Raw genomic sequence first — 27,273 nt, 5'->3', positions numbered from 1 at the left:
GTGAAAAAGTGTAGTTGGATCTGGATCAGACAGGCAATTTTAGAGACGTCTTTATTTTTCTTGCCTTTCACCCAGAACACAGTATAGTTTCCACGAAATAATACATATTCAGGGCTCATGGATCCCCATGAGGAGAGTACAGTAAGGTAAAGCATAACTGTCACTTACACATGACTGCATATTAACTAGAGATATGAACAGCCACAACAAAATATGTTTCTATAACCTCTGGAACCTGTGTATTCCTGGGCATGAGATAATCGTCTCTAGGTCAGTCAAGGTCACGACTCTATCTCAAGCGTGACCACAACATGAAAGACTGGTAACCTATTGGAGTAAGCTAGGGGTGGAATTATGTGTGTATCGAAGGTTAGCTGATGCGGGGGGTTCTCCTTAAGTAGAATGGGAAGGAAAATATTTGAATATGTGAAGATATTTTCTCTGCTCCTGTTGGAACAGTTCGATTTAGACTGAGTGGGTGAGAATGAGAGAGGAAGATCAAAGAAGGTGCTACAAGCTAATCCCTAAAATGCTTGTCCATTGGTTCAAGGCTTTTGCTATCCTAGCTAGTGTTATTGGGGAGGAAAGTCCGGGGGTACATACACTACTATGAGCAGTACAGGCTCAGGAAGGGAACCTGTCCAGATTGGACATAGGATAACTTGGACATTAGCATCTGAGTGAAGTTGGGGTTTTCTGTAATGATCATTAACAAAGAGGGATCTCTGCTGGCTGTACAATGAGAGTCTGTGTAAGTGGGGGTGTAGATCTCGGTGCGACTGCTGGGGGGGTGTGGAGATGGTCATCTGCTTAAGCAGATCCTTCAAGAGAGGAAGACAAAGTCAGGGGGACCCTGATGGAAAAGGACACGAGGTCAGTGAAAATAGATGCAGTAGATCTACAGACAGCGAGGTGACATTATTGGTAGAGAAAGACTTTGTGGGGGGTTTAAGGATTCCATTCAAGGAACCTGAAGCATTAAATGCACATGGGAATTTATTTTATGTTTAGTGGTACTAGTAGTGCATGATTCCTGGCAATGTTAAATATTTTTAACAGTGGCAGGATTCACCACTAGGAAAAGATTCACGGCTAGCAAAAAATTGACCACACTCACATGTGATCCTGCCACGTCCCCAATTACCCATTCTTTCATGTGGACACATAAAGCTTCAAGTGGGTCCAGGGACAATTAAGAAATAGGAGATATGTAAATGATCAGGTCAGAGCAAACTTCACCTTCCTCACCCCTAGAGCAGCCCAGGTAACCCACACTGTGCTCTCTGCCGCAGGTGGTTCCTATATCTGACAATTAGAGGACCTCAAAAAACAGATTCAGGGACCCTAGCTGAAACCCCGACACACCAGTTTCAAACCTCTGCTGTAGGCAAAATTGTTGATTTGTACATTTAACCTGATTAGAGAGACACAGAACATTTTTTTTAAATTTGAAACACTTTAATAGTACAACCACATGTATATAATGTGTCAAAATGTCTGTAAATATTACAAAACACTGCATAAAATATCTAACGGAAGAGGAGGAGGAAATACAACATTACAATCAATATGATCCTATACTAAATATATATTTCTGTGCAAGAAGGCCGACTGGCGACAAATACATTGATAAGCTAGTAACAGCTGAAAATTGAGATGATTCCTACTAATATAATTTGTAAAAGTTCTTTAATTGATTACAATTTTAAATATCATCAATACAATAACTTCCTGTAGACATCCATATCAATATGAAAGTTTCATTTTCATGACTTAATAAGCCACCTGGCAGTTTTGTCAGACAGATAACTGTTCTATTGTATGAGATAATGTATGTATGGGATCATTGTAAATTAGAAAGGAATTAAAAGGGACTGAGGAGTTCTGCAGGTCTGTGACAATGAAAAGCTATAGCCGTCCTCAGTTTATTTGCCCAATTTTAAAAATGCGCTGGGAAAGAGGGAAACGTTAAGCAGGAATGTGAGTTTGGTATTATCTAAATATTTTTATGTTAGGTGTATTAAAATATAAAATAAATGCATTATGGAACCATTTGTCCCAAACAATATACATACTATATACATTGCTGGCAATCCCACAATAATGCAGGTTAATATACTATACCAATTAACTCCCTACTTTACATGATAAAGATATTAGAAGTCAACAAGGAGGTCCTGACTACATAATGGCATAAAGCTGAGGGTAATATACTTCTAAAGGGGTCATGAAAATCCAGGATAACTTTTACTATCCTTATCAGCTATTTATGTAGCGCCACTAATTCCTCAGTGAAAATGCTACTTAGGTTGGGTACATACTGCAGGATTTTTAGCCAATTAACGGGCCAATCACACAGTAAAGGATCATTCTGCCCGATATCACATTAGTGTGTGCGCTGCAGCGATGACCGGTTCTCGTTCCAAAGCACATCGTATTGTTTGATTTGATTTTATAAACGGACTAAAAATCTCATTCAACGATGGACCAATGTCGTTCCAATCCTGCAGTGTGTAAGCACTCAGGGCCGGCAGTGTCCATAGATCTCTATGGAGTGTGCAGAGTCACCATCTTTTCAGCCGATGGTTATGACAGATGAAGAGCACAGATCTGAAGGTAAAACGCGTATAGTGTGTACACATTAGTCGGCATGCTGATCAGGACTTTTTTTTTTTTTTTTTAATCGTAAAATAGTTAATGATATCAGGAGAAATTTTCTGTAGTGTGTACACAGCCACTAGTCGGTCCAAGACCAATAACATTGGGCATGTGATGTCCCGGTGTGGCCCAGGCGTAGATAGAAGACAATATACATCTGGCTATCTAATATCAGGAAACTGATCTATAAGGTACTAGTTAGATACCGTCTCATAGAGAACCATTTTAGTCTATTTTGCCCATATAACCTGTAAAAAAGTACACAGAGGTGTTTTTTCTTAAATAATATCTTGTGACATCAGGTTAGCAGATAAAATCAAATGTTCTAGCCGAATAAAATCAAAGTCCATTAAGTGATTGTTGATGGTTTCTTAGCAGTGTGTGTTTAGGAACATCATTAATACCTTAGAAATACTTAAGAATGAAAGCGCTAGTTAACATTTAACTGGGTAAAAGTACATCCCGAAAATGTTGTTGGACTGGTGACTAGTTAGTTCTGGTTCCTGGTGGGAAAGAGATTGCTGAGTGATCGCACTTATGATTTTATAGTATAGGAAGCACGCCAAGGACAAAAATGAGAAGAATACCTTCTGGAAAAGATATTGTGATAGTGTGAAACGTAGACAAGGTCAGATTCGCTGTATAGTGTGTTGTTTATCTGCTCATATTCTGACATCGTCGAGCAGTTTACACCACGCTTAGGCAATCTGTGGCTCTCTACCTGCAGGTAAGCCGTAGAACACCCTTCAGTTCTCTGGATAAAACTGAAAAGAACGGCTCACGTTGAAACATTGAAGACCCTTATTTTAGAGTATTCTTATAAAACAGAGAACAGCAACCTTCAGCTGTTGTTGGATTAGGTTGCCTGGCTCATCCTTTTCCAAATGGACTTAAGTTTAAAGCTCCTGTTTGTACCCTCCAATGCCTACAAGTTCAAATTAATGTCCAACTCCATGCTCCCTGATCAGTGAATCATTTTGCTATATAAAAAAAAAAATCACAGTAAGTTAGATATACAATCATTCTGTACCCCTATATAAGAGACCCTTGAAAATCCAAAAATCGCCTCTATTCCGACACCCATCACCCGGTATACAAATAGAACATTGGTTTGCTCTGATATCGTTGTGCTACACTTAGTTAATAACCCCCTATATAGTTTTGAACATATTAATATATATACAGGGGTGCAACGTTTGTGGACCTCATAGCAAAATTTTGGAAATGACCCCCAGGTAGCGCCCAGTAGGGAAAGACTCAAATGTACACATAGGCTTGGGCAGGGGAGGTGGGGCCCCTCATCTTTGGGGCCCTATAGCCACTGCATCCTCAGCACCGACGGTAGTTACGTCCTTGTCTCTATACAATACAACTGCATAGTTGTTGTTCGGTTCACATTACAAAGTTTACTATTGCAACATTAATAAGGTTTTTATTTTCATGAAATATTTATCATCCAAGGCAGGACCGACATTTTTTTGGTCTTGCACCCCTTGCCAGGCCTACCCTAAAATCTCCCATGATTATATTCATATACCTAAGTTGGTTCTGAGTCTATGTTGTCCTCTGAATAGTTATGTCAGTCTGGGCTTTCAATTGGCAGAGGTTTACCAGCCAGCGATTCAATGGGTGGTTGGTGAAGGTCCGTCATGCCGTCTGTTCTGGCCACATATGCTGGTGCATCATCCTGATGTTCTGCCTTCTTCTTCCTATACCTGTGATAGCCTACAATGATCGACATGGCTGCAACGTCAAATACCAACTCGGCAATCTCAGCCACCGAAAGCACAGAAGACCCAAACCAAAAACTCCACTGGTTTCCCATGGTAGAAAGCAGATCATGAATCTGTAGATGGGGGGAAAGTACATGGTTTTAAAAAACAAACAAACAAAAGCAATAGCTTGAATTTGTAGACTGAATTTTGCTCCATCTCCACTAGCCAGGTATTCCCATCCCATAGAAGTACGTAGGGATTTTTTCAAGGCACACACTTTAGTAATGTATGTGTAAAATATAGATAGATAGATAGCAGAGCCGTAACTTAGAATTCTAGAGCCTGGGGCGAGAAAGAGAAATGCCGCCCCCCTAGCCCTCAATTTTTAACAAATTAACCTAAAATATTCCCAAATTGCGCCCCTTCAGCGTTGCGCCCTGGGCGATCGCCTCTGTCGCACAGCCCTAATTACAGCCCTGATAGATAGACAGAGATATATATATATATAGAGATAGATATAGATAGATATAGATATATATGTATATAGCTATATATGTGTATATATATATATATATATATATATATATATATATATATATATATATATATATGATACAGCATATGTTTAATTCACGTTAATAAGGATTTGAGTGTTACATCACCTACATTTCCCAGTGACTTTGAGGCTGTTCTATGACCAGGGCCAGTTTTGGCAATAGTCCCAGTAGGTCTGTCTCTTAGTGTGGAAGAACATAAAGTAGGCCACGCGTTCATTTGGCAACACACATGGCTGATCGCCAACGAGGCCAGACAGCGGAGTCAATTCCGGCTTACACTGGAGTTCAGTTGGCGTGATTGCACACACAGGCTGTTAGCGGTTATTATGTAAAACCGGTCCTACTATAATGTCGTTAGACTGGAGAATGTGGTTGACTAAGGGAGTTGGGGAATAGGAAACAGTCCTATTTTAAGTACCCTTACAGTACCATTGTTTCATCAACGTGTACATAGAACAGTTTGATTCAAATCAAATATAGCTCTTATTTCAACACTTAAGTGTATTTTGAATACTTACATTAATTGCAGGTGCATCAGCAAAGGACCGGAGACTCAGTTCTTGAAAGTACACATTAACCTTGGAAACACTGCTCCTAATATAAGACAAATCACCATCTTTATGATAATTCGTTACATCTCAATTACATGAGAATTACAGTGTCCGAGAGCTATAATGCTTAAACCAGCCACTCAATGATCACTTACAGACGACTCGCAGAACATGAATGTGCAGCATATACGTGTCTATACACATGCATGTATGTACAATGTACTAGGAAGGCTCGAGGTCTGTGAAGTGACAGGTAGGGAGCTCATACAAATGTCTGTACTCTCAGGTTTGTGAGGTTAATATTTCCTTGACATTTTTGACTGAGGCTTCTTAAGTAATGAATTCCAGGTAGAGCAGCAATTTTAAATTGTACTAGTCGCCGGCCCTTGGTGGAGGGAGCCATTTTTATAGGCTAAACATATATTCAAGCAATGAATTCATTAGATGCCAGTGACCTCTGTGAGGTGTGAGGCATCAAGTACCTTATTCATTCTCTAGGATGTATGTTCAAGCCACAAATCAGCTGACTCTATATCTAAATCATGTTATATACATCTAAAAAACATTTCCGGAATACGCACATATCTCACACAAGACACTGCAAAAACCTTAATTGTTGCACTTATCTCCCACATTGACTATTGCAATTCCCTCCTTACTGGTGTTCCCCAAAACAGACTCAAACCCCTACAATCTATTTTGCGCGCAGCTGCATAATTGATTTTCCTTGCAAATCGTTATTCCTCTGCTGAATCACTCTGTCAGTCTCTACACTGGTTGCCTGTTTTCTACAGAATCCAATATAAAATACTTTTACTAATCTACAAGGCCATCAACAAAGCTGCACCAACATACATCTCCTCTCTTGTCTTAAAATATCTCCCAACTCGGCAACTCCGTTCTGCAAAAGATCTGCATCTCTCATCCACCCTCATTACATCCTCCCATTCCCAGTTACAGGAATTTTTTCGGGCTGCACCCACTCTATGGAATTCTCTCCCTCGCACAGTAAGACTCTCCTCTGGTCTACAAGCTTTCAAGTGTTCTCTAAAAAACCCACCTCTTCAGACAAGCTTATAATATTCCTCAACCACCCTCTTAACCTCACTACATTACTCTATTACCATCCGTTACACAATTTCTCACAAGACAACTACCCCCTGACCAACATTGTTGTGTGACAGGAACATTTAGCTTATGAGTCACTTTTACCTTTGCAGTCTGGCTGGACCGAAATGCAAAATGTAGACTTAGCCTCAGGTATCAAACTCCCATTGTCCTATAGATTGTAAGCTTGCGAGCAGGGCCTTCTCACATCTTTGTCTGTTTTACCCAGTTTGTTTATTAGTTTACTGTGTTTGTCCCCAATTGTAAAGCGCTACGGAATATGTTGGCGCTATATAAATAAATAATGATGATGATGATACCTCTGTTGTGGGCAGGCAATAGATACAGTTTAAAGGTGAACACTGACAATATTGTCTTCTATATTTCTATCTACGAGTAATGTTTTGCTTATTTAAAGAATATTTGTCATATTCTTATTAGTCTTGTTAGACAGGGTTTGTGTTGTAAGAAATATTTTGTTTTGCAGCCTCTTTATGCTTAATGTATTAGTGTAGTGGTGAACTTGAATTGATATCATGGCCATTGGCGTGGGCGTGGTTAGTTGGATTAGGGGTGTGGTCTGGGTGGATATGGGGCATAGCTAATTGTATACTGTTTTTTTCTTATTCAGAAGTATTGATAATTATGTGTTATGTCTTACCTATTGCTGTTGCTGATAAAGCCAGTCTGATTGGATAATGTTTGGAAGATCCAATTCTGCAACAGTGTGGAAGAAAAAACAGCTTAACATTTTTTTTTCTAATGTATTATAAGATCATATAAGAAATAGTTTTGAAAATAAACCTTCTGCCTAAAGTAATACTTGGGCTAAACATATTTTTTGTTTCTTTGGCCAGATATTACATTGGGTGATTAAAATTGTACAAACATTGCAATTGGTGTCTCTTTCAATCTATTCGGTCAAACACGAAGGGCTAGATTTACTAAGCTGCGGGTTTGAAAAAGTGGGGATGTTGCCTATAGCAACCAATCAGATTCTAGCTGTCATTTATTTAGTACCTTCTACAAAATGACAGCTAGAATCTGATTGGTAGCTATAGGCAACATCCCCACTTTTTCAAACCCGCAGCTTAGTAAATCTAGCCCGAAGAGTCCAAATAAGACATATGTTCTGGACGGAGGCCTTCTGGTCAAAAGGCAGCATGCCGGAGGTGACCAGGCTTACATTCGAACTGAAGCGGAACTAAATTGATCTATTAACAGTATTACAGGCACCCCGAAACAAATTCACCGCTCATCACGATACAAGCCCATTACAGTCACCCTGTATAATTTAGCACGTGCCAGAAAATAGTTATTAAAAATAAAATCTAATAATAAGGAACTGCTTAGATGAACAGTTATTATAATATATTGTCTTTCCAATCTAAAAATATAATCACCGTACTAAACAAGCAAAAAGAAATAAAAATGTTTGGATAGATGACCTTTCATATAGAGGTGTATTTGACACCATAATCTTCCTGCATCAGTGAGACAGGAGCCTCATATCACTACTCTGTGCTGTTGGGAGACCCTGCTGCTTCCACTATGTAATTCTCAGTCTGTGGCTCTCTGCTGCCTCCATTCCTCTACTCAAATCATGACACTGCCTCTATCAAATGTAGCCCTCTCCTCAATATTATGGGTAAATTGGCAAACTGGATGATTAATCCGAGAACAGAGAATGATTCATCCTCATCCCTCCTGTTTTATGCTTTAGAAAGACTAACTCACGTGGTCATGATTAAGGATATCTGGAAGATTGGTGCTCACCTTAGACACAGACGATGGCCATTTTGCAGACCCTACAGACAGTTGATACATTGTCTCACTGTTAAAAATAAAGGAATAACAAACATTTATTTCCAATGCACTTACAAATCTGCCTCTACATAATTGGTTGTTGTAAATAATCATGTATTTTGTTCCATACATTTTTTTTAACTTAATCTCATCACTGAATATACACCTGGGGCTTGATTCATCAATGTACACATACTGAGCACAACCTGCGCTTAGTATTAAACACACGTATTTAGGCTTTGCACACTCTGGACTTCCTCAAGACACAAATCTCAAGATATGTGCCCTGTTGAATTCTGGTGTAGGTCTGCTGTGCTGTACTAAACAAGGATACATCCAATATCTATGTGAATTATAAATTTGCCAAAGAACGCACCAGAAAACAAATATTGAATTAATGTCACCTGTTAATAATATAGGTTTTAATGATAAAACATTTAAAAAAAAGGAGAAAATAAAGTGTTTATATTTTAAATTCCTGTTCAATGAAATACATTTATTAGGATGTTGTTAATGTCTACTGAGCATAAAATAAATTTTTACAGTTGCTTTTGATTGCAAACACATGTTATACCATGCATATGAGACTGTGATCACTGGTGATCAGGACTTAGACTAGACCTTTAGCTGGAGCAAGAGATCCTGTAGAAAAACAAGTAACTTTGAGATGCCCAAAGATTGATTCGGATGCTGCTGCGTGTGCTCGAGTTTGGCACGCCCTTACTGTACATTGACTACGGGCGGTCCCTTCCCCTCCCGGTTCCCCTCCATAAATCGTAGGCTGTAGTATGTGTGCTGTGTGTACGTAGATGCATTGAGCGTTTGGTTGCGTATGAGACTCTCTTACCTGCACTGCTTTGGACACTTGGTAAAACAGGCGAGCCTATGATCTAAGAGGTCTTCATACAGTTTATAGAAGCAGTGTCCTGGAATAAAGAGAGAATTAAGTGAGAGCAGAACAATTGGTGATCTGGAATTATTTAGACGCTGATGCTAAAATTCCGCAGAATGTTGCCACGATTCCGCTCATCTCTAGAACATGTTATCGTTTGCTGCTGAAGGGGGCGGCTGTAAGGTTTCTGCAGGCATTGGTGTTCCGGTGGAATATGGGGCCAGGGTTTATAATATATAAGATCCCTGGCAGTGCACTGAACCCCATCAACATGTCAATTAATAACATGAACATATGAAAGTTTCCAGTGTTTGAGAACCTGATTGCACTGCCAGTAAATGTGTATTTGTGAACACGCCCTTCGTTATAATTTAATGTTAACCATTTTAATTTTTGCTTTTAATTGTGTCTTACCCCAACCAGGATACTTGTTATAGTCACAATATTCCATCCCAGGAAGCAATGGATAGAAATAATAGCCACATCCACACTGCTCTATCATTTTGTACTGAAAGCAGGACTGCAGGCAAGCCTACAAGACAAGAGAAATAATAATGATTATAAGGAGAATATCCCCAAATTGTCACAATGTCGCCTCCTGCCGTAAAAGTTCATAGAAACTATAATTGTAGTGAAGACTGAGACATCCGCTTTGGAAAAATGCATTTTCTCAGTGTGGCCTTATAGGATAATTCCATATTTAATTGATATGTGTAATAAAGCTAATAGAAATGTGTCTGTTTTAGTTTTGTGACCCCAGAAATACGTTTTGTAGGAACGTCTGTGAACCCCATTGCAGTGGCATTGTATATTGTCCAGATGCAGTACATGGCAGCACGGTGGCTCAGTGGTTAGCACTTCTGCCTGACAGCACTGGGGTCATGAGTTCAATTCCCTACCATGGCCTTATCTGTGTGGAGTTTGTATGTTCTCCCCGTGATTTGTGTGGGTTTCTCTGTACAACGCTGTGGATTTAGTGGCGCTATATAAATAAATGGTGATTATGATGATATGCAGTGATAGAAAATCTTTCATATTGCCCAGCAATGATAAATAGACCCTCATAGATTGTTTAAAGTGTAATTAGTGTGTTGCAGTGTCACAGTGGCGGATCCAGGGGGGGGGGGGATCGCCCCCCCTAGCAGAGGAGCCGGGCAGCACATTGTCACTGCCGAGTGGACCTGCACATATTGTGCAGCCTTGAAGTCAAAAAGGGGGCGGGGCCTAAATCGCCCCCCCTAAATCGCCCCGGGTAGGATACTTTTCTAGATCCGCCCCTGCAGTGTCATATAGTTTAACTTTGGTGGCCAAGTGGAGTTGGCTACTGCTTTAATGGAGTTGGTGCCCCTTGCATTATTATTAATATTGTTATTATATTATTATTTTTCTGTGGACCATATTTATATGAATATATATGGATAGGGCTGGCCAATGTCAGTTATATATTCAGTCATTCATCCACCTGTCCATACATTCAAATTATCGTCTATTCAACCAAACCATATGTACATAATCATGTGTTTTATAAAAGAGAAATCCACTGTTCATTTCCATTTTCATCGTCCTTCTTTCTTACCACTGGGCTGTCTGGTCTGCAACACTTCTGCCTTTAGAGGAACATACTGTCTATGGCCCCTTCAACTACAGTTTGCTGAGAACATTGTACACAGTCCCGACCAGAGAATTTGAACAGTCGCTGTGCTTACATTTACGGAAAATGTTGTTTTTGAGCTCACCTGTAGCGTATAAGATGAATTGTACAATAGATGGAAGTCTAAATTACCCCCATCGAATGTACAGTCCGTGTAGGGTTCTCCTAAACGGTCCACCTGATCCTGGAATAAAAGTAGAAGTTGTTCATTTACATTGTACATAATTACATTGTGGTATGTGCACCAATGTCAGTGCCTGATTATCCAATAGGATGACTAGGCTACAGCATAGAGCGCAAGGCTTTTGGGGGGCAAAATTGTGACAGGTACACATTTGAAATTCATTTTTAAAATATAAGAGTATAGTTGTTCTTCAAGGTAAAAAGAAAACATGGAATAAAAATGTAGTAATGTTTTTATCTTGACGTATTTTCATGGTAAAGGCTGAAGACAATGAGGCATACTTGGGTGACGCTTGAGGATACGCGAGTAGGAGAGATAGGGATGGTTGACAGGCGCAGGTTTGACAGCCTTCCACCCCCTACACCATCATTCTCAGTAGTACTCGGTCACACCTCAATTAAATTGTGACTTTAATGAAACAAGTTTGTTTTAGCCTTTAGTCCATCATGGACGGCAAGAGGGCACTACAAGTATATTGGTCTATAGCGACCTGGACCCTTAATCAGGCCCCAACCAAGAACTGCCTTTACAAGATAAAAAGAGCACTTTTACTTTCACACATGTAACACTATATAAGAAAATACAGTGCTTTAGTCATAATACAGTAACTGGATAGTATATAGGTATGGCAAAACATTTCACATCACAAATAAGTGATATAGCCAAAAATGTATATAACATATGGTTTAGGCAAACTATCCGTTTTGAAAAATCATTCATGCCGTAGTTGTAGTTGCTGTAAGAAAAACAAGGGTGTATTGGTGAGTATGCCGAATTTATGAACATACTTGTAAATGTTTTATTTTAATGGGATGTAGTAACAGTGTATAGCCTGCAGGTGTCCCTGTTGCTACTGATGTTTTCTATTTTATTTTAGTTACTATCAACTAATTTTATAGGGAGCAGTAACACATGTAACAGATGTAAGCTGCAATGCATTTTACATACATGACAAGAAACAACATCATTGAATGCTAGGCAAAGTTACCATGGGGAAGATCATATGTGTTGTAAGAATTTTTGTGTGAACGGAATCCAATTATTTAAAAATCCAATAAAACTATGACACACATCAAAAAATAACTATAGGTTGACAATATAATTTATCATTGTAAGTCAACCCACTGACCTGTCTAATACTTATAGAAGTCTCAGTTCCTGGCCGTATTTCAAATCCTTCATGCTCCACTAGAGGGGGCTGGTGAGGATTGTGAACCAAGACCAAAGCACCTGCTGCTGTTGACAAAAGTGGCATGTTATCGTTTTGGTCTGTTGTAACCGTTAAGGATAGTCCTAAAAATGAAATACAGTTAAGAGTTAGGCAATAGTCACAGTATTTTCTTTATAATATCACTTTCTTTCTTTATATTTAAAAACCCAATATAACATGTTCTGAAAGCTATCATCCATTTTAGCGTGTTAATAAGATGAATTGTACAAAAGTAATATATGATGTTCATAGTCCCTTAGGATTTGTCCCATTCCATCAACATTCCACACAAAATAGAAGCATCTTTATGTTGAACGTGGTTTCAAATTATTTTCAACAACAATAAATGCAACCACAACATGATGGTGAAATCTCACAGACATACGACCATGTATATAACTGCATATTTATTTATCAAGCCTGTCTGACCAAGTCTGTGGAACATCCTTGTGTACTTCGCTGCTTGAACTTTTTACCAGTAATCACCAGTGTACCAGTTCCTGGTGAGTCTGACTACTCTCTACCTGATCTCCATGTACCAGTTCCTGGCGTGTGTGTGACTACTCTTGGACTGATTCCAGTGTACCAGTTCCTGGCGTGTATGACTACTCTCTACCTGATCTCCGTGTACCAGTTCCTGGCATGTCTGACTACTCTTGGCCTGATTCCAGTGTACCAGTTCCTGGCGTGTATGACTACTCTCTACCTGATCTCCGTGTACCAGTTACCAGCATGTCTGACTACTCTCTACCTGATCTCCATGTACCAGTTCCTGGCGTGTGTGTGACTACTCTTGGCCTGATTCCAGTGTACCAGTTCCTGGCGTGTATGACTACTCTCTACCTGATCTCCGTGTACCAGTTCCTGGCATGTCTGACCACTCTTGGCCTGATTCCAGTGTACCAGTTACTGGCATGTCTGACTACTCTCTACCTGATCTCCATGTACCAGTTCCTGGCGTGTGTGTGACTACTCTTGGCCTGATTCCAGTGTACCAGTTCCTGGCGTGTATGACTACTCTCTACCTGATCTCTGTGTACCAGTTCCTGGCATGTCTGACTACTCTTGGCCTGATTCCAGTGTACCAGTTACTGGCATCTCTGACTACTCTCTACCTGATCTCAGTGTACCAGTTCCTGGCGTGTATGACTACTCTCTACCTGATCTCTGTGTACCAGTTCCTGGCATGTCTGACTACTCTTGGCCTGATTCCAGTGTACCAGTTCCTGGCGTGTCTGACTACTCTCTACCTGATCTTTGTCAAGTATTCAGACCTAGTGTTACATTCTGAGACAATCCTGAGGGCCGCGATCTGTGGATTCCTGGCAGCTAAGCCCATCCCGCCTTGCGGTGGTTCTTGGTGAACACCGGGGAATCCGTTAGACTCTGCGTCTGTTGTCTGCCTGTGCTAATCAGGATTAATACAGGTATCTGAATTGTAACAAACACTTACCATACTTCTTGCCAGGTTTCACTGTAGCCCAAACGCTTCCGTTATTTTGGTTCCCATTAAGAGTAAAGCATGTTCCATAGGTTGGGTGATGGAAATGTGTGGAATCCCTGTTGGGAAACAATAATATCATTATTTTGGATACAAGACTGTAGTAGGCCCATCAATTTAAAATAAAAAAAGTCAGGAAATCTGTTACCTGAGTTTGCTAAGGCCATAAAATCCACCTCTTACTAGACCCCGGGCACAACTAGTTCTCTGGGACACTAATGAAAGAGCAAACCTATCCCATAGATTGTAAGTCTGCGGGGAGAGCCTTCTTACCTCTGTATCCTGGTTCTCATCCTACCTATCTAATCTCTCTTTCAGTGTTAATTTCTCTGGATCCACTTCTGCTCCACTTCCTTTATCAGTTGGAGTACCACAAGGCTCAGTCCTAGGTCCTCTGCTATATCTACACCACTTCTCTTGGAAAACTAATAAGCTCCATTGGATTTCAGTATCATCTCTATGTGGATGACACACACATTTATCTATCCTCTCCTGATCTTTCACCATCTGTGTTGTCTCGCGTTACTGACTGTCTTTCTGCCATTTCATCTTGGATGTCATCTCATCAACTCAAACTCAATCTTTCAAAAACTGAATTAATACTATTCCCACCCAAAAACAGAAGCTTCCTGCCTGACATTTCTATTTCTGTTGATAACATGACCGCAAGCTCGCAGCCTAGGTGTAATCCTTGACTCACAACTATCATTTATTCCCCACATCAACTCTATGTCTAAATCATGTTACATACATCTAAAGAACATTTCCAGAAAACGCACATATCTCACATAGGACACTGCAAAAACCTTAATTCATGCACTCATCATCTGTAACGATACTTACCTTTCCTCCGCTCCCCCGCCGCTCCGTCGGACCCGGAAGCCACACTTCCGGGTTCGGCGGTCACATGACCGCCAGACCTGGGCGGGGAATTCAAATCTGGACTTCCTATTTAAACAGCGCTCTGACACTCTAGAAGTGTCAGAGCAACTTACCTGTTCCTGGCTCCTGATTCCTGTGTCCTCCTGGTCTCAGCTCCTTGTGTGTATTGATCTCCTGTGTACCGACCCGGCTTGCTAACCCTTCTGGACTCTGTTACCCCTGTGTACCGACCCGGCTTGCTGACCTTCCTGATTGCCTGTGCTCCTGACCCGGATTGTTTGACGCTCCTTCCTCTACAAGTTTATCTGCCATCTCTGTGTACTGACCCGGCTAGCTGACTTCGCATCTGTTCTGGTGACCCGTGTACCGACCCGGTTTGATTGACTCCGAGATTGTCTCCCGTATCTGTCTACATTGCCTACTTGTGTACCAACCCGGCCTGTCCGACTATTCTCATCCTGCTCCTATTCCGCTGTACTACATCTTGAGGCAAACCTGAGGACCGCGACCTGCGACTCCTGGCAGCAAAGCCCATCCCGCCTTGCGGCGGTTCTTGGTGAATACCGGGGAGATCGTTAGACTCCGCGCCTCAGGTAAGCCAGCGCTAATCAAGGTTAGTAGTGTATCCAGTAATCCGTTACATCATCTCCTGCATTGACTATTGCAATTCCCTCCTTACTGGTCTTCCCAAAATCAGACTTGAACCCCTACAATCTATTTTTCACGCAGCGGCTAGATTGATTTTCCTTGCAAACCGTTCTTCCTCTGCTGAGCCACTCTGTCAGTCTCTACATTGGTTGCCTGTTTTTCAACGAATCCAATATAAAATTCTTCTACTAACTTACAAGGATGTCAACAAAATTGTACCAGCATACATCTCCTCACCCTCTACACAGCTAACACAAGACAACAACCCTCTGACCAACTTTGCTGTGTGACTGATCACACAGCCCATTCAATACTTTTTACCTTTTGCATTCTAGCTGGTCCAGTGTGCAATATCATGTAGTACGTGCTCTTGTGTTTCAAACTCCCATTGTCCCATAGATTGCAAGCTTGTGAGCAGGGCCCTCTTACCTCTCTGTCTGTATGTATTACCCAGTATTGTTTTATTAGTGTTTGTTCCCAATTGTAAAGCGCTACGGAATTTGCTGGCGCTATATAAATATATGTTGATGATGATGTGATAGGAGGGAGTGGAGCATGTAATGTGATGGGGCGGAGTTGAGCGTGTAATGTGATGAGGGGAGGGGAGAGCAGAGCGTGTAATGTGATGGGGGGAGTGGAGAATGTAATGTGATGAGGGGAGAGCAGAGTGTGTAATGTGATGGGGGAGTGGAGCATGTAATGTGATGGGGGGGGTGGAGCATGTAATGTGATGGGGGAGTGGAGCATGTAATGTGATGGGGGAGTGGAGCATGTAATGTGAAGGGGGGAGTGGAGCATGTGATGGGGCGGAGTTGAGCGTGTAATGTGATGAGGGGAGGGGAGAGCAGAGCGTGTAATGTGATGGGGGGAGTGGAGCATGTAATGTGATGAGGGGAGAGCAGAGTGTGTAATGTGATGGGGGAGTGGAGCATGTAATGTGATGGGGGGGTGGAGCATGTAATGTGATGGGGGAGTGGAGCATGTAATGTGATGGGGGAGTGGAGCATGTAATGTGAAGGGGGGCGGAGCATGTAATGTGAAGGGGGGAGTGGAGCATGTAATGTGATGGGGGAGTGGAGCATGTAATGTGATGGGGGAGTGGAGCATGTAATGTGATGGGGGAGTGGAGCATGTAATGTGATGGGTGAGTGGAGCATGTAATGTGAAGGGGGCGGAGCATGTAATGTGAAGGGGGAGTGGAGCATGTAATGTGATGGGGTAGTGGAGCATGTAATGTGATGGGGGAGTGGAGCATGTAATATGAAGGGGGAATGGAGCATGTAATGTGATGGGGGAGTGGAGCATGTAATGTGATGGGGGAGTGGAGCATGTAATGTGAAGGGGGGAGCGGAGCATGTAATGTGATGAGGGGAGAGCAGAGCGTGTAATGTGATGGGGGGAGTGGAGCATGTAATGTGATGAGGAGAGAGCGGAGCGTGTAATGTGATGTGGGGAGTGGAGCGTATAATGTGAAGGGGGGGCGGAGCATGTAATGTGATGGGGGAGTGGAGCATGTAATGTGATAGGGGAGTGGAGCATGTAATGTGATGTTGGAGTGGAGCATGTAATGTGAAGGGGGAGTGGAGCATGTAATGTGAAGGGGGAGTGAAGCATGTAATGTGAAGGGGGGAGTGGAGCATGTAATGTGATGGGGGAGTGGAGCATATAATGTGAAGGGGGCGGAGCATGTAATGTGAAGGGGGAGTGGAGCATGTAATGTGATGGGGGAGTGGAGCATGTAATGTGATGGGGGAGTGGAGCATGTAATGTGATGGGGGAGTGGAGCATGTAATGTGAAGGGGGAGTGGAGCATGTAATGTGATGGGGGAGTGGAGCATGTAATGTGATGGGGGAGTGGAGCATGTAATATGAAGGGGGAGTGGAGCATGTAATGTGATGGGGGAGTGGAGCATGTAATGTGAAGGGGGGAGCGGAGCATGTAATGTGATGAGGGGAGAGCAGAGCGTGTAATGTGATGGGGGGAGTGGAGCATGTAATGTGATGAGGGGAGAGCGGAGCATGTAATGTGATGGGGGGAGTGGAGCATGTAATGTGATGGGGGAGTGGAGCATGTAATGTGATGGGGGAGTGGAGCATGTAATGTGATGGGGGAGTGGAGCATGTAATGTGAAGGGGGGAGCGGAGCATGTAATGTGATGAGGGGAGAGCAGAGCGTGTAATGTGATGGGGGGAGTGGAGCATGTAATGTGATGAGGGGAGAGCGGAGCATGTAATGTGATGGGGGGAGTGGAGCATGTAATGTGATGGGGGAGTGGAGCATGTAATGTGATGGGGGAGTGGAGCATGTAATGTGAAGGGGGAGTGGAGCATGTAATGTGATGGGGGAGTGGAGCATGTAATGTGAAGGGGGGAGCGGAGCATGTAATGTGATGAGGGGAGAGCAGAGCGTGTAATGTGACGGGGGAGTGGAGCATGTAATGTGATGGGGGAGTGGAGCATGTAATGTGATGGGGGAGTGGAGCATGTAATGTGATGGGGGAGTGGAGCATGTAATGTGAAGGGGGAGTGGAGCATGTAATGTGATGGGGGAGTGGAGCATGTAATGTGAAGGGGGGAGCGGAGCATGTAATGTGATGAGGGGAGAGCAGAGCGTGTAATGTGAAGGGGGAGTGGAGCATGTAATGTGATGGGGGAGTGGAGCATGTAATGTGATGGGGGAGTGGAGCATGTAATGTGAAGGGGGGAGCGGAGCATGTAATGTGATGAGGGGAGAGCAGAGCGTGTAATGTGATGGGGGGAGTGGAGCATGTAATGTGATGAGGGGAGAGCGGAGCATGTAATGTGATGGGGGGAGTGGAGCATGTAATGTGATGGGGGAGTGGAGCATGTAATGTGATGGGGGAGTGGAGCATGTAATGTGAAGGGGGAGTGGAGCATGTAATGTGATGGGGGAGTGGAGCATGTAATGTGAAGGGGGGAGCGGAGCATGTAATGTGATGAGGGGAGAGCAGAGCGTGTAATGTGACGGGGGAGTGGAGCATGTAATGTGATGAGGGGAGAGCGGAGCGTGTAATGTGATGTGGGGAGTGGAGCATATAATGTGAAGGGGGGCGGAGCATGTAATGTGATGGGGGAGTGGAGCATGTAATGTGATAGGGGAGTGGAGCATGTAATGTGATGTTGGAGTGGAGCATGTAATGTGAAGGGGGAGTGGAGCATGTAATGTGATAGGGGAGTGGAGCATGTAATGTGATGATGGGAGGGGCCATGAATGCCGCACAGGGAGGGGGGCAGGTACGGCAAAGAGGGATAGGGGTGGGGGGCACTGCCAGATTCATTAGTACTGGGCCCCATAGTTTCTGGTGGCAGCCCTGCCCACAAGGACTCTCAAAACACTGAAAGAATGACATTTTGTGACTATTTTAGGTGCCCCATAAACCATCGCTCCCTAGGCGATGGCCTAATATCCTCTAATGATAGCATTGCTAATGCCCATAAATACCTTATTACAAATGCAATGCAGCATGACTGTGGTCTCTGAGTATTGAATAGCAGTCTTTCATAGGTTGAAAGTATCAGACAATATCAGTTACCTGTTACGTACATGAAGAACATTACTTATGTACCAAATATTGCAGGCAATAAACATATGAATGTAACTGGTATCTAATATCACAGTTAGAGAAATTGAATGAAAACCCCAAATCTCAGGAACAATATACTGAGTCACCCCACCCAGGCAGGCAAACATTCTATTATTATTATAAATATTGAATTACTTTATATGGTTTTTCCTGTCTATTTTTAACAATATAAGGTTCCCTTTAACTAATCTCGTGAGAAACATAGAAGCCTGGAAAGCACCTGTGTGACGGAGCTCCCATTCTAGTGCCTTAATGCCTCATAAATTCTTAGAAGATCGTTAGAAGAGGCAGAGCTCGTTATGTGGGAATAAAGTGAATAGTGACGATAGTTATGATTTATCTTAATGGTTTTTATTCTTGTACTGGCTGGAGATTCAGGGACATGTTTTTGTTCCCGTCTATAACACATAGTGAAGCAGTAAAATATTAGTATGTGTAGCGTGATTGGACTATGACTTGTTTCTAGCTGTGATCCTAAGATAAACTACGTAGGTTCTATAAACACATTTATTATAGTACGATACTAACAGGTATTTCCACGTCATGACCTGGGGGCTCCCCCTACCTGACTAAGACATTTTGTATTTGTTTAGCGGAAATAATTTTAGATAGAGCTTTCTTTTCATAACATACGGGTCTAGCTATTTAACAAAGGGACAAAAACACTATTTAGGGCTTCTCTCTAGTTAATAAAGCCCCTGGTAAAGACTATTGCTGGGTATTGCAGGCAATAGCTATCGTCAGGGGCTTCTGGCCAAGCTTCCCTGCGGACAGCATAGGGGAGTCTGTTTAACAAGGACAGCGGCAGTCCAACCTTGTTCAATAGACCCCATAGTCCATTATAAAGGGAGAAATAATGCAACATTTGGAAAAAGCTACGCTTTCAAGTTCTGCTTTTTGTAACTTTTACGCAGTTGGCCCAAGGCTATTAATTTACTTAACAACTTAATACGCTGGATCTCCTAAGTATAACAATACCAGATATGTGTATTTTATTTTAAATATGTAGAAATAATAAGTAAAAGGTGTAAGTGATATTTATCATTTTATGCAAAGCCAGATCTCTCCCTAGTCCCCCCTAAGACTAAGACACGGGAGAATTTTCTGCCCAATCTGTTATCTACAACGATTGTTCGTATGACTGAAGGTCCGACCGGTCAGGCGATTCATGCATACACATCATCATCATCATCATCATCACCATTTATTTATATAGCACCACTAATTCCGCAGCGCTGTACATCAGTCCCTGACCCAATGGAGCTTACAGTCTAAATTCTCACACACAGACAGACAGACAGACAGAGAGAGAGACTAGGGTCAATTTGATAGCAGCCAATTAACCTACTAGTATGTTTTTGGAGTGAGGGAGGAAACTGAAGCACCCGGAGGAAACCCACGCAAACACGGGGAGAACATACAAACTCCACACAGATAAGGCCATGGTCGGGAATTGAACTCATGACCCCAGTGCTGTGAGACACTAACACGATTTACCTACAGATCTCTGTCACACTGCTTAACTGCCTTGTTATAACTATCCACATGTCATAACTAATTTCGTTAGCTTCTGTGACTCTGAAACAAAATATTTAGTCTCAGAACTCATTATCCATCTACAGCACTCTCTACAGTTAGTCACCGGGACATGTTCATTGCTGACATTGGCTGAAAAGACCATGACTCTGTAAACTCTATGGTGATCATGAGTACATACACACTGCAGGATCGGAAGGTGATTGGAACGAGATTATTACACAGTACAACCAACCACATAAAACGACAATCAGCACTTTGGAACGATTGTCGTTCATCGTGTGATTATACACACTAACGCGATATGTGGCCAAGCGATTGTTTATCGGGTGATTGGCCCGATAATCAGCTGAAATACCTCCAGTGTGTACCTAGCCTAAATGGTAAGTTCCCACTCTAAATTGCTAAACTCCACCCCTTGCTGACAGCAGAAATTGGAACTGTCCAACTTAAATAGGGACAGTTGATGGATATTTTGTTTGATTTTACCAATGAGGCAGAAACCAGAATATAGACATTTACAGGAATGATTTGAATGAATTCTTTATATTAGTCTTCCCCTTAAATCCTCTCCCCGATCGAGCTGCCCCAAGACCATCCTCTGCCATCATTGCATATAGAGAAAAGTCTTATACAGGTTATAGATTTATCTTCCACATAAAAACAACTTTACAGGAATTTAAGGAACAAACCTGTCACAAGGGTTCCCATTGAAATCACAGGTTAGAATAAACTTCTCCATAAACTTATTATCTGGGATCTGAAGGACCAGAGGAATTTTGGACATGATGTTCATGAAATGGAACTGGTACCACTCATGTAAGGCGTCCACTCCTGACCAGAATGAGCGGTAGTAGCAATCTCCGCCAGAAGAATTGCACTGTTAAAGTAGAACATAAAAAATAACATAGACATCTGATTTTAGTGACCACAGTTGACGGTGTCTACAAATTTGAGCTCTTGGTCTCGTACACATAAGTGCTTTTAAAATGTCCTCTCTTTGAAAACGTGCTGTACGCAGAGGTACCTGCGTGGGAACGCCAATAAGGTAACGCTGCGTAAAAGTGAACAAGACCAACTTGTGTCTATTGGGAAATTAGGATACCATGATAGATTGTGCTGTGTGTTCAAACATGTTGTGTACAACATGAACTGGTTGTTGATTACTTAAATATGTGAAAGGGCTGTAATTGTTATAGCTCGAAAGAGATATTTGCAGAGCTGCAAAAGTGCAGATACCGGTTCTGCTCTGTTTGTAATAACATTTCTGTCACACTTTTGTGTGATTGTAACTATTTATAAGGGTAAGCTTATGCATCCTTGCCAACTTTTAAAAATAATTATAAGGGTAAGTGCAGGGGGGAGTGGCACCGCAAATCATGTCATTTTGGTCCATGCCGCAATTGCATCATTGGGCGGGGCCAAAATAGCGCTATTCTAAGAATCTGGGAGATATGCAGCTGGCAGTTTCAATTGAGTATTGGACAATACTTCGAATGGGACACAGTTCTCACTATCTGGTCATATTATTTAGAAATACACATTTATTGCAGCAAAAATACCAGTATAATAGAGTAAATTACAGTGTAGAATTGGGACATATGAAATTCAATCATAATGTCCTCTCGCAAATTGTTTAAGGCATAAATAAGGTTTGAATGATGGTATTTCAGAGATTAATGTAAATGTTGGGGATAGTTGCGTGGTAGTGATAGCAGGCAGTACTTTAAGTAAAGTTTTGGCATTTGCCGACATGAGCATTCCCACCTTTTTCCAAAAACACAAACTTTGTCATTTTTACCATCTGGTTTTACATGGCGGTGAGAGTTCCCCCCCCCCCCCCCCAGGATACTCAGAACATAAATATAGCATGTTACAGTTGAGTAGCGTTATAAGCAGCAGCATGAAAATATACCAACATATGTTAGACAAAGCATAGAACTTTTATCATTGCATTCCCCTCACATGCTGGAGGTTGATTTCTTCACAATGTTAGGAGCTAGATTTTTTCTTGGGGTAGGGTAGGGTAGTGAACGAATGGACCAATCAGAAGCCAGGATCACATATATTGGACCTTCTGATTGGTCCTACTACACACAACCCCCTTCCACAGTCACAACAAATGATGACCAGTTTAAATGGTAGATAATGCAGGTTTAAGCTGAGATGGGTGGAGGATCTGTTGGTTACCAATCCTAGGTGGTGTTGGGGAAGAAGAGATGAATGTATAGCTTCAATAGTAACTTTTATTGCCTGTAGGATCTCAGAACTGTTAATAATAATTTAGGGCTGCAATGGGTCTAATATTTGGTATTTTTATTCAATGGTGGATTTCTTCAGTGTTATTATCATTGCAATAGACATTTTCTTATTTTTGTGTGTTTATTGTGTACTGGTTCTATAAAAGAGTATATTAATCTAAACCTTATGGGAAATTCTCATGTATTTTGCAATGCTGTTGCTTACCAGCTTATATCCCACTTTGGGTCTCTTCCCAGCGATCGTTTGGCTCGGGTTATCTATTTCCAGTTTTTGCAGCATTATTGTGTTGTCTAATCGAAAACGTCCATTGACCGGGCTGGTTATATTTCCCAGAATATCTTCAAGATCTACAATCTCCTTTGCTTTATACAGGGAGGCATTATAACCATACAATGAACTCAGAGTTTCCTCCGCCAAGTGGTCCAACTGGTTAAGATACTCATTAACCTGATCAAACCTAGGAGGAGATAGCAGACACCTGTTTAGCGAACACACGATACAATGCTGCTATTAATGGTCTCTACTCTCTTTTTATTTTTCAACTCCAAGTTCATGAGATCTTTTGATCTTCCAAACCCGATTATGAAACGTCCTCACTCGCGGCTTAACATCTGTCTGCACTAGGTGAATCAGCATCAGTGCATGGGAGAATAGTCTATTGATGATTGTGACAAGTGCAGGAAGTATACTCATGAGAATTGGCATAAACCCTGGATGGATCATAGGAACAAGCCTACAGGTAAAGTCAGCGTTGATGTGGAATATAGAACTAGCATTACTTTGGCACCAAATTAATTATTTGATAACATTGTAGGCAGTGCTGTGTCCCATAGCAACCAATCGATTAGTAGATGTTAGCAGTGTAGTACAAATGTGTCATAAACCTGTAATCATTTCGAGGGTCATGGGTTACACCAAATGTATGCAGATTGCAACAGGTTTTTAAAATAGTGTACTCACCATTCCAACGCATAAACAATTAAATATATTTGTATGTTCATATACATATACAGCTCCTAGATTTGTTGCTTGTCATTTTCAACACTGTAAAAGTAATTCTTCCAAACCATCCAATAACAAGATCCTAGCAATCTCTTTATTTAATTGCTAACAGGGGAGGGGAGTGGCTGGCGAGTACAGTATGGTCGTGTTCACCTAACCCCTGGCACAGATACAGATACACATGTCAGGAGGTGCTGGAGTAACCACAGGCAGTGATGACTCTGATCTATTCTCATAACTTCACAATTCTATTTGGACTGCGGCAGGAAGGTTTCCAACATTGTCAAAGGGGGAGACAAGAGATGTTTGAATTTAATTTATATTAGTATTTGTGTTTGTATTTAAGTATATTCTATAATCTATATGGAACATGCAACTTTCACATTTATGAATAACAGTGTCAAGTCATTATTCTCTCTTGTGCACATGACGCTTCATTACATTATTATATTGTGTAGTAATGGGGTAAAGGGACTTTCTCATTTACTACTAACATCCACATCTCCAAGCTTTCTCTACAGCATCGCTACGCTATTGTGGGGTATACTGTTGATGTACACCTGGACACATCTTGTGATATATATATATATATATATATATATATATATATATCTATCTATCCAGTACATCACTAGTATTTGCATCAAGTGTACATACAGTATATATACACTATATTTGCCCACTCTCCCAGAAGACTCCCGAATTCCGGGAAGGTCTCCCAGGAGAGCAGGCAATTCACCCGCATCCTACCCACTTCCTAGTGAAGTGGGCAGGATGGAAGCCTCAATGGGGCGATTTGTGCTGAATCGTGTTATTTTTTGGACCTGCCCCCTGAGGCAAAAAGACGCTGTTGCGTCATTGCGTTGCAGGGCGTGACCAATAAGATGCAACTACCCTGCCCCCTTCCGCCCTCCCACGTCATCCCCGCCCCCTTCACTTTGGGATCTCCCAGAGGGCAAGATTGCACAGTTGGTAAGTATGATATATAATTATATATGCATGTAAATACACTTTTTTTCTGAGTACAGTCATTTGCGCTCATCTCTCCATTATCCCCTGTGTGCCTAAATAATTTTCCAGTAAACTGATAGGCTAAATATTAGTTAAGCCCGGAAAATGGCTGCCTCCACTAGGTGATGGGTACACGTTAAACCCTGCCTTATTTGGTTCCGCACGACGCACGGTGAATGAAATACCTGTAAGGGTTAAGGTTGCAGATTGTCACAGCAGGAAACGTGTTTTTGGTTGTCTGTAGAGATATGGCTAAGCTGGTGGGGTAGGCCCAGTACTGATGGATGGTGTCACCAAACTGCCAGTACATCATCCCAAAAGAGCAACAGAAAAGCACCACCCAAAAGCTGGTCTTCATGGCATTCCTTCTGGAGCAGTTCAGCCTGATGGTGCCATGGATGGTGGTGTTATCACAGAAGAATTCAAACAGGTCCATGAAATCGTCATAAAACTCAATCCAGCCTTCTTCAGTCTTCTCTGTCTCTGTGGACTCCATATCCGGGGTCTTCTGATACAAGAGAGAGAGCATAAAAACCACACAGTAAAATCATTTCAAATGATCTCAAAGTCAAAATCAGAAAGAAGTAAAGAAAACCATAAACAACTAGGTTACTACACAACATGGAATTCAATGAAAGTTCTAAAGAAAGTTCTAAAGAAAAAGGAAATATTAAACAAATGATATATGCAGTAAAGAAAATAACAGTGGTCGAAGTGGAAATTTAGAAGCGGCAGTATGGAAAATGTAATGGGAATCAGGGGCGCACGGAGGATTGTCGGGGGGGGGTTTCCCCCCGCCGACCCCAAAAAAAAAAAACCGAGAGAGAGCTGCTGCGCATCCGCAGCAGCTCTGTTTCGCCAGCGCTGTTCTATACAGCAGCCACAGGGCTGTCTAAGAAGCGTCCGCGGTGGTGCTAATACAGCACCGCCGCGGACGCTTCTTTGACAGCGCCGCGGCTGCTGTATAGGACAGTGGCCACTTAGTTAGCGCAGGGGGGGGGTTCTAGAGACTCAGAAACCCCCCCTGCGTGCGCCACTGGGGAATGTAAGTGAATGGAATTTGATAGTTTTGCAATGAATGCAGCAGAAGTGACGGTATGACATACCACCGTATACACCCCCACTTCCATCACTGGTATATAATATAAAATAAAGTACAGATTATAATCTGCACTGATTAAAACAAACCAAAACTGTCAGAAATAAAAATACAGAGCAATGTACTATATATAATGTACATGTGTGTCTCTCTCTCTCTCTCTCTTATATGTTTATTTACTATATGAATATGCAGTGTAATTAAATATACTCTATTTTTCTATGTTACATGATAATCACACATCATTTTTAAATATGTTTGGAAACTGTACTTTACACCCTTTATTTTACATTCTATGTTTCTTCATATGCTTTGTTTAACACATTATTGTTTATTTAGCAACAATAACAAAGGTTTATAAGCACTGTTTTATAGAAAGGATGATAGTTCCAGGGCCAGGCTGGGCTGGGGGGCATCTGCCCCTTGGGCCGGTCCCATAGTGAGCTACCTTGGGCTGGGTCACTGGGCCACCTTCATTTTCTTCCTTTAAAATGTTCCTAATAGGCTGCTGAGTCGCGTCCCTTCCCCAGGCTAAAATTTGCCAGCCCTCCCCTGGATAGATCCATGGAAAAGTCTCCTAGCAGTTGTGGTTGGGACTTATGCAATAAATGAATAGATCTAACAAAACAATCAAACCCCAAAAAAATAAAATAAAAAATAAAACAAAGAAAAAAGGCAGAATAGTGGACTTATTTGTAAGTTTATGTAATTGTATAATGACAGCAAGTCTACACATACTCCCTCAGAAACCATCCACACTCTGGTTCAAATAATCTAAAAATAACTTATATTTCGTATAAAATGGTCCAATATATATAATACAGGAGACCAAATTTGGTTTGACTTGTTAATAATGACAAGCAAAGTCCTCTGTACAACTGTAATATGGATTGCAAAACTGATACAAACTGCTATATTCCTAGATATTTCATTTTATATAATACTAAATGAAATTATCTCTAAAATGTAAGAGTATTTTGTTAATGAAACATCACCCACTAGACCAGTTTCTTAGCAATAAAGATAGTGAAATAACTGCCTGATAAATGTATGTGATAGAGCAATCCACTCGGGCTACAAGAGAGCAATGTCCTCTTACCTAATGCTGGTCACCTTGTACTACTGGTGTGTGGGGAGTGCTGGCAGAATGTTAGTGTCTCTGCCGGGTTCCTTTATAAAGGCTGAAGGATGTTCAGCTGATAGAGGAGGTGGCAGCAGAGTCTGAATATATGAATGCATATAAATGTGCATTGTATCAGGTTACAGACAAGTCTATTGTCAATGCTCTATGTTTAAATAATAATAAAGATAATAATTAATAATAAATCAGATTTAAAGATATTCCTCATATACAGATTTTTGTTTATAATTATGCTGAATATATTGACAAGTGAAG

General features: G+C 41.6%; 1 protein-coding gene across 1 annotated transcript; it reads right to left on the bottom strand.

Moving 5' to 3' along the window:
• Positions 1–1,520: 1,520 nt before the first annotated feature.
• SCNN1D (sodium channel epithelial 1 subunit delta) lies at positions 1,521–27,013 on the bottom strand. Its single transcript, XM_075189736.1, has 13 exons — positions 26,977–27,013; positions 24,964–25,286; positions 22,970–23,222; positions 21,196–21,383; positions 13,785–13,891; positions 12,251–12,414; positions 11,023–11,121; positions 9,701–9,818; positions 9,242–9,320; positions 8,365–8,422; positions 7,250–7,305; positions 5,449–5,524; positions 1,521–4,504 (listed from the first exon to the last, which is right to left on the bottom strand). Exons 2-13 carry the CDS (start codon positions 25,272–25,274, stop codon positions 4,238–4,240), a joined length of 1,776 nt encoding a protein of 591 aa, XP_075045837.1. The 5' UTR covers positions 25,275–25,286; positions 26,977–27,013; the 3' UTR covers positions 1,521–4,237.
• Between the last annotated feature and the right edge of the window lie 260 nt (positions 27,014–27,273).

This window comes from Mixophyes fleayi, chromosome 11 (genome assembly GCF_038048845.1).
Source record: "Mixophyes fleayi isolate aMixFle1 chromosome 11, aMixFle1.hap1, whole genome shotgun sequence".
Classification (NCBI taxonomy): Eukaryota; Metazoa; Chordata; class Amphibia; order Anura; family Limnodynastidae; genus Mixophyes; species Mixophyes fleayi.
This window is presented reverse-complemented; position numbering and strand designations above follow the sequence as displayed.

Excerpts from the sequence above, each read along its gene's own strand:
- SCNN1D (XM_075189736.1), bottom strand. The coding sequence starts at position 25,274 with ATGGAGTCCACAGAGACAGAGAAGACTGAAGAAGGCTGGATTGAGTTT. Across the intron at positions 13,892-21,195 it reads AATGGGAACCCTTGTGACAG|GGATTCCACACATTTCCATC; the intron begins GTTTGTTCCTTA and ends GTTTCCCAACAG. Across the intron at positions 5,525-7,249 it reads TTTATCAGCAACAGCAATAG|GAGCAGTGTTTCCAAGGTTA; the intron begins GTAAGACATAAC and ends GTCTTATATTAG.